Below are 11,363 nucleotides of genomic sequence, written 5' to 3'. Positions count from 1 at the left end.
CCCCTCCCCCACGCCCCAGTCCCATCTGCCAGGGAGACCCCAGCTGCTGCATGCAGGTGCTACTAGCGTCCTTTGCCAAGGGGCCGAACAGGGCAGGTGAGGGGCGGCTGGCAGGACCACCCCGATCCCCACAGCCCAGGGCCCCTGGTCCCGGAGACAGGCCTGTCAGGGGCCACTTGTGGTGGGTCAGGCAGGTACCAGGGAAAAGGCGGTATAGAGCGCCCTCTGCTGGCCACTTTGTGTATACCCAGGACTCAGGTTTGCAAACAGAAAGTGTTTGTGGGGGAACCGGCGGGGTGGGGAGGGGCCGTGGGTCCCCCGCTCTAAGCTCATCTCGGTCCATCCACATTCCCTGGGATTCCTTCTTCCCCGTCAATATCATCGTGATCCCATATGGTCCCCCGGCATCCCATATGGTCCCCCAACAAAACTGTAGCTCAAGGGGCTGGAGAGATAGCACAGCGGGGGAGGGCGTTGGCCTTGCACGTGACCGACTCGCGTTCGATTCCCGGCATCCCATAGGGTCCCCCGAGCACCGCCGGAAGTGATCCCTGAGCACAGAGCCAGGAGTCCGCCTTGAGCATCTCACTGAGCACCAGATGACGCAGGCGGGACTCCGGACAGTGGAAGACGAGGTGTGTGCCCCCCGCCCCCAGCCTGATTCTCCCCCTCAGCCCCCATGGGGTCCTCAGGAAGGCCCTGGTCCGAGCTGGGACGCACCCCCCATGCCCCGGCAAGCTACCTGCCCACAGGAGCTGGCTGCGTGCCCAGTTCCGGCGACAACAAGGCCAGGCTGAGTCAAAGCCCGTGCAAGGGTCAGGAGCGCAGGGACAACGCCCTGTCCTGCTCGCAGGTGGCTCTTCCAGTGTCCCTCACCATGGGCTCCCCACCCCGAGACCCTCGGGAGGGGGCTGGGAGTCCCCAGCGAGCACCCCAGGGCCTCACATGGAACAGCCAGTCGTGCCCGGAATCGGAGCTAGGGGCCCCTCCGCTCAATTAAGTAGGAATTTTAACATGAGCCCCCCCACCCCCCACTGATGACACCAGGAGGGGCTCACTCGGATCACGAGCCACGGTGGGTGTGACAGTGGCGCATTTGCAAGCACTCGGCCGCCACGGGTGCGAGAAGATGACTTTAATATCCAGGGAGCGAATCTCTCTCAGGGAGAGGCCTTATGCAAAATAAAGGAGGGGGCTGGGGGTCCCTGCTGCCCCGCAGGCCCACCCACGTCCAGATTCAAGCCTCATGAAAGACCCCCGGAGATGGAGCCCCCCCCCACATGAGACACTCCATCTTCCTCCATCCACCCCGCCAGGGGCCACGGGCACGCAGAGGGCAAAGGGCGCTGAGAGAGGACATGAATTAGCCCGCATCCACTCGGGCGGGGAAACCAGATGCAGGAAGTTTTGTGAGTGTGCACTGTTTGGGGTCAGGATCACTTTAGGTTTGCACAGTTAAAAAAAAAAAAAAATTTTTTTAATCTGTTCTGAAGGTACAGTGGCGCCCCCTGGTGGAGAGATGAGCCTCTGCAGGCCAATGAGACAAGCTGATGCCCAGGGCAGCGGTCACTGGTGACTCTGTCCAGCTCGGTCCCTGGGGACGTGTTGCCGCTGTCTCGGCGGGATTTTTCAGGGTTCCGGGTGCCACAGGAGCCCCTCTGCCCGCAGCGGCAGCAGCAGTGGAGGGTGGTGGGGGATTGACGTGGGAACCCTACGGATCCCGGGGCACGCGGGACCTTTGACCCGAATGCAAGGAAGCGGCTTCTTCAGACTGGGGATGCCCAAGGGGAGGGACGTCGGAAGAAAAGAGAAAACCCTAGAAACTCCATAGAAAGGAAAGATCCGAGTCGACTCCGAGAGCGAGCGGGCAGGTGGGTGCTAAGGCCCCGAGAAGCTTCCAGAGAAATGCCGCCACAACCACTCCCGCCGTCGGGCGTCCTGGGCTCACCTGCGGGGGAGCGAGAGTGTTTGTGACGGGGGCTGAGGCTGAGCTGCACGACCCCCGAGACCCTCATCTCTCACGCAGAGTCTGGGACTGCCGCTCCCACCCCTGCGCCCATGCGCAGCCCGACCTCTTCGTTTTCCTGTGAGGAAGGGCTGGGGGGGGGGGGACCCCGGGACCTCTCATCGCCCCGTCCTTGCCAGGGGAAAGACAGGGCCGAGACTCAGAGTGGACGGGGCAGGTCGTCTTTAAACTGTCCATCTGGGGCTGGAGCAATAGCACAGCAGGGAGGGCGTTTGCCTTGCACACGGCCGACCCGGGTTCGATTCCCAGCATCCCATAGGGTCCCCCGAGCACCTCCAGGAGTGATCCCTGAGTGCAGAGCCAGGAGGAACCCCTGTGCATCGCCGGGTGTGACCCAAAAAGCAAAAAATAAACAAATAAATAAATAAATAAACTGTCCATCTGAAAGGCCAGTGTGTTCTCGGGGGTCTCAGCAGATGGGGGACACAGGAGGGCCCCCGCCCTGTCAGCCCTCCAGCCTGCAGGGACACTTCCTCAAAGGACCCCCCACCCTGAGCAGACACCATGGTGGGCCCCGTCGACCCCAGGACCGACAGTCCCCTGAACTGTCCGCTGGCCGGCAGGGCATCAGCTTCTCAGGGGGCTGCAGAATGCAGGCTGGCTCCCGGGATGCACACACAGACCCCCCCCTGGTGCTACCTGAAATAACCACCGGCCCAGCGGCAGACAGAGCAGGTGTGACAGGGGGAGGGGACGACCCCAGATCCTGAGCCAGGGACACTGCCCACAGGGCAGCTGGGGGCTCTGGGAAACCGTCCCCGTCACCTCCGAGGGATGAAATGTGTCACCCCGACCCAGCACCGCGGGCGCAAAGCCCTCTGCAAGCGGCAATTTCCAGCCACCAGCGCAGGCCCGCGACTTGCACCCAGGCCATCCCGTCCATGGCCAGAGCAGCTGCCTTCACCCGGCACGCAGAGGCCCAGGTCTGGCTGGCCAGGCCTGGGCCCCCCATGCCTGGGTACGCGCCCACCCTGCAGCTAACCATAGAGCCGGCCCCTGTGCATCACGCGGAAGCCGCGTCACCTAAGGGAGAAGCCCCCGGCCGGAGCACAGCACACAGGACAGGCAGGCGGCTGACCCGGCGCATGCCCAGCCCAGGAAGCCCCCAAGCATCGCCAGAAGTGAACCCTGAGCGCACAGCACCACTGGGTGTGGCCCAGAGACACCCCCCCCCCAGATACTCTGCAGCACCATGCAAGCAGCAGCTCGGGGCCCCGAGAGAGAGGCCCAGAAGGCACCGCGGGCTTCAGAAGCAAGCAGGGGTCGTCACGTCCGCAGCCGGGGGTCGCACGCCTGGCAAGCTCCCAGCAGGGTTCCATCCCCAGCACCCGCGGGTGCAATCCTGGAGGCCTCTAACACCTCCAGGGGTGGTCCAGGTGGAGCCCTGCACTATTGGGGTGTCCGCATCCCCCCATCCCAGGCACAAGCCCTGTCTGGCCCGGGAGTTCACCGGGAGGGACCCCCAAGCGTCCCGCCCCCTGCCTGGGAAGTGAGATAATATCTCGGGGGTCCCAGGTATGTGGATGGCTCACGCCCCGCCCGGGGGGAGGCGAGCACTCACTGGAAGGTGACATTGTAGTACTCCGCGGGCGTCACTGTCTTCGGGCCCCCAAAGTAGTCCACTACCCAGATGTTGGTGATGTCCAGCTTGGCGAAGAACCAGTTGTGGCTGGCCGGCCAGGACTCCATCTCGGGGTGCCGGATGAACAGCGCCTGCTTCGCCCAGTCCAGCTCCGTCTCGTTCACCTGCAGGACGGGCGGCAGTACCTTAAGATTCTCTCTCTCTTGGGGCCAGAGCAACGGGGAGGGTGTTGGCCTTGCACGCAGCCGAATCGGGTTCAATCCCTGGCATCCCATAGGGTCCCCCCGAGCACCGCCAGGAGTGATTCCTGAGTGCAGAGGCAGGAGTCAGCCCTGAGCATCGCCGGGTATGACCCAAAAAGTCAAACAGTACTGCACTGTTACTACTGTTGTTGCTATTATTACTGCTATTACTAATAGTAGCAGCAACTACTATTGCTACATTTGTTGTTACAGTTACTACTATTGTGGTGGCTGTTACTATTACTACTGTTGCTACCATTACTGCTCCTATTGCTGCTACTGTTGCTACTATTACCATAGTTACTATAGTTACAATTAACTGCTATTGCTACTGTTACTATTACTATTATTGCTACTGTTACTACTAGTACTGAGATACAGCACCCACAAAGCGGCATATCTACTTTAGGCGCCCAACACCAGATTCAATCCATCTGTACCTCACGAATCAAAGCCACGGTCAATTGAACATCCATCACACTGGTTTTCCCACGTCTTCCTTTTCTCAGTTTCCCCCTTCCTCTTTGTCTTTGGGATGGGAGCTTTTAAGATACTCTACAAATCCTGGGGCTGGAGCAATAGCACAGCGGGGAGGGCATTTGCCTTGCACGCGGCCAACCCGGGTTCAATTCCCAGCATCCCATAAGGTCCTGTGAGCACCGCCAGGGGTAATTCCTGAGTGCAGAGAAGGAGGAACCCCTGTGCATCACCAGGTGTGACCCAAAAAGCACAAAAAGAAAAAAAAGATACTCTACAAATACCTGGCCTGACACTTCCAGAGTGGATGGTCCTTCCCCAGAGATTCAGAGCTGGACATCAGAATCTTCACGCAGTAAGATCACAGACCTCACACAGTAAGCCCAGGACACCTTCTTCCCTACCTCACTACCACACAGAAATTCCCTCTCATATTTAGGGACGTGGCTGGAGCAATAGCACAGCGGTTGGGTTTTCGCCTTTCATGCAGCCGACTGGTATTTGATTCCTCCGCCCCTCTCGGAGAGCCCGGCAAGCTACCGAGAGGATCCCGCCCGCATGGCAGAGCCTGGCAAGCTCCCCGTGGCATATTGGATATGCCAAACACAGTCACAATAGGTCTCTCAATGAGAGACGTTACTGGTACCCGCTTGAGCAAATCGATGAGCAACGGGATGACAGTGATACAGTGATTTAGGGGGACGTGGCCTACAAAATCAGTGTGATGGATATTAATTGAATTGACCGTGGATTAGGCGGGTGACCAGACTGGGGGCTTCCCGGGGGATCGAGATGTTACTCCTGGAGGGATCGGGGAGACCCTCTGTGATGCCAGGTACCAAGCCAAGGTTGGCCGTGCAGAGCCAGCACTAGGGCGTTTGCCTTGACCATGGCCAAGCTGGTTCAATCCCGGCATCCCACAGGGCCCCCTGAGCACCGCCAGGAGTGAGTCAGGAGGAACCCCTGAGCACTGCTGGGTGTGACCCAAAAAGGGAAAAAGGAAAAGGCCCAGCCAGGGCCTTTTCCACTGCCCTGGCCGACCAACCTTTCCCCCCTCGCAGGGCGCCCTCACTTCCCCGACACGCCTCAGCTACCTTGGTCACGGTGCCCGAGAGGATCGTGTGCGCACACAGCGGGCTCTGGGCGTCAAACCCGTTCTTCCTGCAGAAGTTGGTCTGGGCCAGGGACAGGGTGAGCGTCGCGTTGGAGTCCACCTGTGGAGAGCAAACAGACGCGTGCTGTGAAATCTGCCTGCAACGGGGGACCCGGTCCTCAGACCACACACCCCGGAGCTCGATCATTCGTTCGTTCGTTCCACCAGATCCACAGGCGTTTTGAGAACTTAAGAGTCTGGGGTCCTTTCCCAAAAGACAGGGCTGGGGGAGGGGGTCAAATTCAAAATGAACCGGGTCGGAGCCATAGCACAGAGGGGAGGGCATTGGCTTTGCATGCGGCCGACCTGGGTTTGATTCCCAGCAACCCATAGGGTCCCCGCCAGGAGTGATTCCTGAGTGCAGAGCCAGGAGGAACCCCTGAGCACTGCTGGGTGGGACCCAAGAAGCAAAAAAAATAATAATAAAATAAAATAAAAATAAACTAACTAAATAAAATTTGGTTTTTTTTATCTTTTTTTTTTTTTTGCTTTTTGGGTCACACCCAGTAATACACAGGGGTCACTCCTGGCTCATGCACTCAGGAATCACCCCTGGCGGTGCTCAGGGGACCATATGGGATGCTGAGATTTGAACCCGGGTCGGCCTCGTGCAAGGCAAACGCCCTACCCGCTGTGCTATCACTCCAGCCCCAAATTTAATAGAATTTGTTCTGCCAGTTTTATTTTTTTCTTTTTTTTGGTTTTGGGGCCACACTCAGTGGTACTCTGGGGACCAAACTTGGTGCCAGGGATGGAACCTTGCCCACTGTACTGTCTCTGGTCCCCCTTTTTTAGCCCCTTAAACTCTTCATCTGCCGTGCAAGCGGGATACTCTCGGTAGCTTGCCAGGCTCTCCGAGAGGGATGGAGGAATTGAAACTAGATCAGCCGCGTGCAAGACAAACGCCCTACCCGCTGTGCTATCGAGTATCCCGCCCACACGGCAGAGCCTGGCAAACTGCCTGTGGCATATTTGATATGCCAAAAACAGTCACAACAAGTCTCACCATGGAGACGTTACTGGTGCCGCTCGAGCAAATTGATGAACAACGGGACGACAGTGCTACAGTGCAGTGCTACACTGCAGTGCTACGGTGCACTGCTCCATCATAGGGAGAGGAACTGTAACAATAGTATCTGCTACACTCAAGGCCATCTGCCTTCGGAGAAACATCCAAGGCTTCTAGTCTAAGAGGAATTAAGTGCAATAAAAATCGCACGGCCGGGCTAGAGAAGAGACCCCTGTGACTAAGAGAGTTGGATATGATCATTTAGGGTAAGAACTGCATGCGGAAAGGAGGGAGAGGAACAAACATGATAACCTCTCAGTCCCCAGATTGCAAACCATAATGCATAATGCCTAAAAGGAGAGAGAGAGAGAGAGAGAGAGAGACAGACAGACAGACAGACAGACAGACAGACAGACACAGAGAGACAGAGAGTCAGAGAGAAGGAAAGTATCTGCTATAGAGACAGGGTAGGGGGGTGATGGGAAGGAAAGTAGGAACATTGGTGGTGGGAAATGTACACTGGTGGAGGGTCGGGTGTTAGAACAGTATATAACTAAAACCCAACCATGAACAGCTTTGTATCTCGGGGTGATTCAAATAATTAAAAAAAAAAAAAAAAAAAAAAAACAGAGGCTGGAGCGATAGTACAGTGGGAAGGGCGTTTGCTTTGCACGCGGCTGACCCGGGTTCTATTCCCAGCATCCCATAGGGTCCCCTGAATACCGACAGGAGTAATTCCTGAGTGCAGAGCCAGGAGTGACCCCTGTGCATCACCGGTTGTGATGCAAAAAGAAAAAAAAAAAAATCAGAACTGGGGCTGGAAAAATGCACAGCAGGGAGGGTGCTTCTTTGTACGTGGCCAACTGGAATTCGATCCCCGGCACCCCGAGCACTGCCAGGCGTGATCCCTGAGTGCAGAGCCAGGAGTCAGCCCAGAGCTACGCCAGGTGTGACTCCAAAACTGAAACAAGAGTCTCAGAAGTGGGACTGGAGAAGTGAGACCCAACCATGAACAGCTTTGTATCTCAGGGGGATTCAATTAATTTAAAAAAAAAAAAAAACAGAGGCTGGAGCAATAGCACAGTGGGGAGGGCGTTGGCCTTGCATGCAGCCGACCCGGGTTCAATTTCCAGCATCCCATAGGGTCCCCCGAGCACCACCAGGAGTGATTCCTGAGTGCAAAGCCAGGAGTAACCCCTGAGCATCGCTGGGTGTGACCCAAAAAGAAAAAAAAAAAAAACAGGGGCCGGAGCGATAGCACAGCGGGTAGGGCGTTTGCCTTGCACGCGGCCGACCCGGGTTCGATCCCCGGCATCCCATAGGGTCCCCCGAGCACCGCCAGGAGTAATTCTTGAGTGCAAAGCCAGGAGTAACCCCTGAGCATCGCCGGGTGTGACCCAAAAAGCAAAAAAAAAAAAAAAACAGAGGCTGGAGCAATAGTAAAGTGGGAAGGGCGTTTGCCTTGCATGCAACCGACCTGGGTTCGATTCCCAGCATCCCATAGGGTCCCCAGAACACCGCCAGGAGTGGTTCCTGAGTGCAAAGCCAGGAGTAACCCCTGTGCATCACCGGGTGTGGCAAAATAAATAAATAAATGATGATAAACGAAAAAATCAGAACTGGGGCTGGAGAGATGCACAGCAGGTGGAGGCTTGCCCTGCACGCGGCCGACCCAAGTTTGGCCCCATCATCCTACATGAACCCCCCCTCAAGCCCCACCAGGAGTGATCCCTAAGCACTGCTGAGTATAGCCCCCCCAAAAAAACAAACACAATGTATCAGGATTGTTCCACAAGCCAGCTAGGCAGTTTAGGCAAGAAACCGCTGAATCATGCCACCAGGTTATCTCCGGGTGACAGAGCTCCCACGTGACCCGGGCACTAGAGAAGTAGAGGACTGCAGAGCCGGGCCCCATCCCGTGGGTGACCGAGGGAAGCACCCAGGACGTGACAAAGCCAGACCAGCAAAAGGGCTCCCTTAGCCCGATTTCCAAACCGGCTTCCGGCAGCCAACTCCAACCCCTGACCCTGGGGGCTTTTCTGACTCAGCATTTTTGAGCCCCTCATGACTGGTGGGGAAGCAGTTTTCTGACCAGCAGAACAGCCTTGAAATCACATCCGTCAATGTGACTCAGCAGAGAAAGGTGGGGGCGGGTCCAACTAGGGTTCTCCCTTCTGAGTTTCTGAATTTCTGGTGTCTTTTTTTTTTTATTTTTGGGTCACACCCTGCGATGCACAGGGGTTCCTCCTGGCTCTGCACTCAGGAATCACTCCTGGCGGTGCTCGGGGGACCCTATGGGATGCTGGGAATCGAACCCAGGTCGGCCACGTGCAAGGCAAACGCCCTCCCCGCTGTGCTATCGCTCCAGCCCCTATGGTGTGTCTTAAGTCTTCTGACAGAGGACCTGGCTGATAGCACAGCAGGAAAGGCGCTTCCCTTGCTCCCAGCCAACCTGGGTTCGATCCTGGCACCCCATGGGGTTCCCCAGGCACCACCCAGAGTGATTGCTGAGTGCAGAGGCGGGAGTAACCCCTGAGCGTCACCAGGTGTGGCCACAAACAAACCAAAGTCACATGAAACAGAAAGGAGACATATCAAGGGGGTTGAAGATGCAGATGTGGGGGGGGGGGGCCAGGAGGGGTGTTAAGAGGGGCAGAGGTTTGGGGCACCTGGGGTGGGGGGGCATGTCTATGTATATGTAGGGGTCGTCAATCACATCGAAAGCAGAAGACCCACAGATAACAACAAACAAGAACATGGGTTTTAGGGACTGGAGCAAGAGCACAGCGGGGAGGGCATTTGCCTTGCACGCAGCTGACCCCGGTTCGATTCCCAGCATCCCATAGGCTCCCCTGAGCACCGCCAGGGGTGATTCCTGAGTGCAGAGCCAGGAGTAACACCTGTGCATTGCCAGGTGTGACCCAAAAAGCAAAAAAAAAAAAAAACAACCAGCAATCCCGGACCCCAGGACCAGCCACGAGCTCAGTTTAAAAGTTTGACTGACGTCCCGACGGGGGCCTTGGAAACTGGGACCTTTGGAGGGGCGGCCACAACGGACCCCAGTTCCTGAATAAGACTCTCCTTGGGGGCCAGAGCGATAGGACAGCGGGGACAGCATCTGCCTGGCACGCGGCCGACCCGGGTCCGATCCTCGGCATCCCCTAGGGTCCCCTGAGCACCGCCAGGAGTGATTCCTGAGTGCAGAGCCAGGAGTCAGCCCTGAGCGTTGCTGGGTGGGACCCAAACAGGGAAAAAAACATATATATCACCCCAGTTGTGTGAGGGTCCGACCAGTGTTAGCAGCAGGGGTGCAGGGGTGCAGGCGCTATTGAGGGACACGCCTCCAGCTGGGGGTCCCAAACGCCCTCCCCACTACTTGGAAGGCGAACGGAGTGTGGCCCCTTCCCCAAATGGGCCTAACTGGCAACTTCAGGGGTGGTCCGCCCGCTGAGCCGGCGCCTCCTCGCCAGCTGGGCCCGGGGTGCGGCTCCCCTAGGCTCCCCGCACAGTGCTCACCTGCAGGTTGCCCACGAGCTGCTGCATGGGGCTCAGGTAGAAGTAGGGCACCCCGCGGCCCGCTCCCGGGGGCCCGTCACTCAGCGACAGCACGTCGGCGAAGGGCCGGCCGCGCACCGCCGGCTCCGTGGACGTGGTGGCCAGCGCGCCCCAGTCGCAGACGTGCGTCACGAAGCGGGCCACGCGCGCCGCGTCCTCGCGGGGCGGCAGCGGCGGCAGCCGGGCCTCGGCGTCCCAGTCCCCGTGGCCGCGGCCGCCGCGCGCCCGCGCCGGCGTCCCCAGCAGCGCCAAGAGCGCCCACGCCAGCAGGGCACCCGCGAGCGGCGAGCTGGCCATGGCGGAGCCCGGGGACAGTGTCCGCGCCCGGCCACTCCGCGGGAACACCCCGCTCCCCGGGGCCACGCCCACCACGTGGGCCCGCCTCCCCGCGGAGAGTCCTGATTGGTTCCGCGCGCTCAGGCCCCGCCTTACCTCAAACGGACAGGCCCCGACTCTTCCAATGATTGGTCAAGGGTGCTCGGGGTCCGCCTACTAAGAAGGCCTCGCCCTTTTCGAGGGCAAGCTAGGATTGGTGGAGCCGCTGGGAATCCGCCCACCCTCCGAGAAGGGCCAATTGGAGGCAGGAATTTGAGGGGGCGGGTTCCTTGGGCTCAAGGAAACAAACAAACCAGCTGGGCCCGGGTTTGTTTATCCACTGTCCGCCAGCTCCGACCCCGCAGTGCAGCACAGGGCGGGAATTTGTCCTAGATAGCACGTCTGTTCTGTTTACCAGATGAGCAGAGAGAGGCCTTGAGAAGGAAAGCGACTTAAAGTCCTCGAACTTCAACCCCTGAGCACACCCACCTCCAGGGGTTTTTCCAGATGCAGAGATAGCTGGTTTCTGGGAATGCACGAGGCGTTTGGATTCCCTCTTGTTTCTTTCCTATGCAAAATAAGTAAACAAAAAGGCATCAGGGGATCCCGTGCAAAGGGACAGAAGCCTCCTAAAATCTGGATTTTATAAGCGCCTGGCCCGAGGGGGCTGTCAGAAATTTTCTTTTTTTCTTCTTTTGGTTTTTGGGTCACACCTGGCGATGCATAGGGGTTACTCCTGGCTCTGCACTTAGGAATTACTCTTGGCAGTGCTCAGGGGACCATATGGGATGCTGGGATTTGAACCCGGGTCGGCCGCGTGCAAGGCAAACGCCCTACCCGCTATGCTATCACTCCAGCCCAGGGATTGCTATTTTCTATCAGAAGGACCAGGACGATATTCCCTCACAGTGGTGGGTGGGCGGGAAAGGGTGGGCAACCAGACTGGGAGATTGTGCCTTCCATTTGCTTGTCCCAGCTGACGCTTCCACACACACGTGTACACA

The 11,363-nt window shown here is 58.1% G+C and overlaps 1 protein-coding gene across 2 annotated transcripts; it reads right to left on the bottom strand.

Annotated features, from left to right (window-relative positions):
- Positions 1-1,120: 1,120 nt before the first annotated feature.
- Positions 1,121-10,401, bottom strand: CREG1 (cellular repressor of E1A stimulated genes 1). Of its 2 annotated transcripts, XM_004613832.2 has the most exons (4): positions 10,006-10,401; positions 5,422-5,541; positions 3,588-3,772; positions 1,121-1,948 (listed from the first exon to the last, which is right to left on the bottom strand). In XM_004613832.2, exons 1-4 carry the CDS (start codon positions 10,339-10,341, stop codon positions 1,945-1,947), a joined length of 645 nt encoding a protein of 214 aa, XP_004613889.2. In that variant the 5' UTR covers positions 10,342-10,401; the 3' UTR covers positions 1,121-1,944. The 2 variants fall into 2 exon arrangements, with proteins under 2 accessions (XP_004613889.2, XP_054977530.1); XM_055121555.1 differs by lacking the exon at positions 1,121-1,948 and having other exon boundaries at positions 3,584-3,772.
- Positions 10,402-11,363: the final 962 nt, after the last annotated feature.

Source organism: Sorex araneus, chromosome X, assembly GCF_027595985.1.
Source record: "Sorex araneus isolate mSorAra2 chromosome X, mSorAra2.pri, whole genome shotgun sequence".
NCBI classification, from domain to species: domain Eukaryota; kingdom Metazoa; phylum Chordata; class Mammalia; order Eulipotyphla; family Soricidae; genus Sorex; species Sorex araneus.
The sequence above is the reverse complement of the archived record's forward strand: the minus strand, read 5'-3'. Positions and strand labels throughout refer to the sequence as shown.

Excerpts from the sequence above, each read along its gene's own strand:
- CREG1 (XM_004613832.2), bottom strand. The coding sequence starts at position 10,341 with ATGGCCAGCTCGCCGCTCGCGGGTGCCCTGCTGGCGTGGGCGCTCTTG. Across the intron at positions 5,542-10,005 it reads AGCTCGTGGGCAACCTGCAG|GTGGACTCCAACGCGACGCT; the intron begins GTGAGCACTGTG and ends TGCTCTCCACAG. Across the intron at positions 3,773-5,421 it reads TCTCGGGCACCGTGACCAAG|GTGAACGAGACGGAGCTGGA; the intron begins GTAGCTGAGGCG and ends CCCGTCCTGCAG.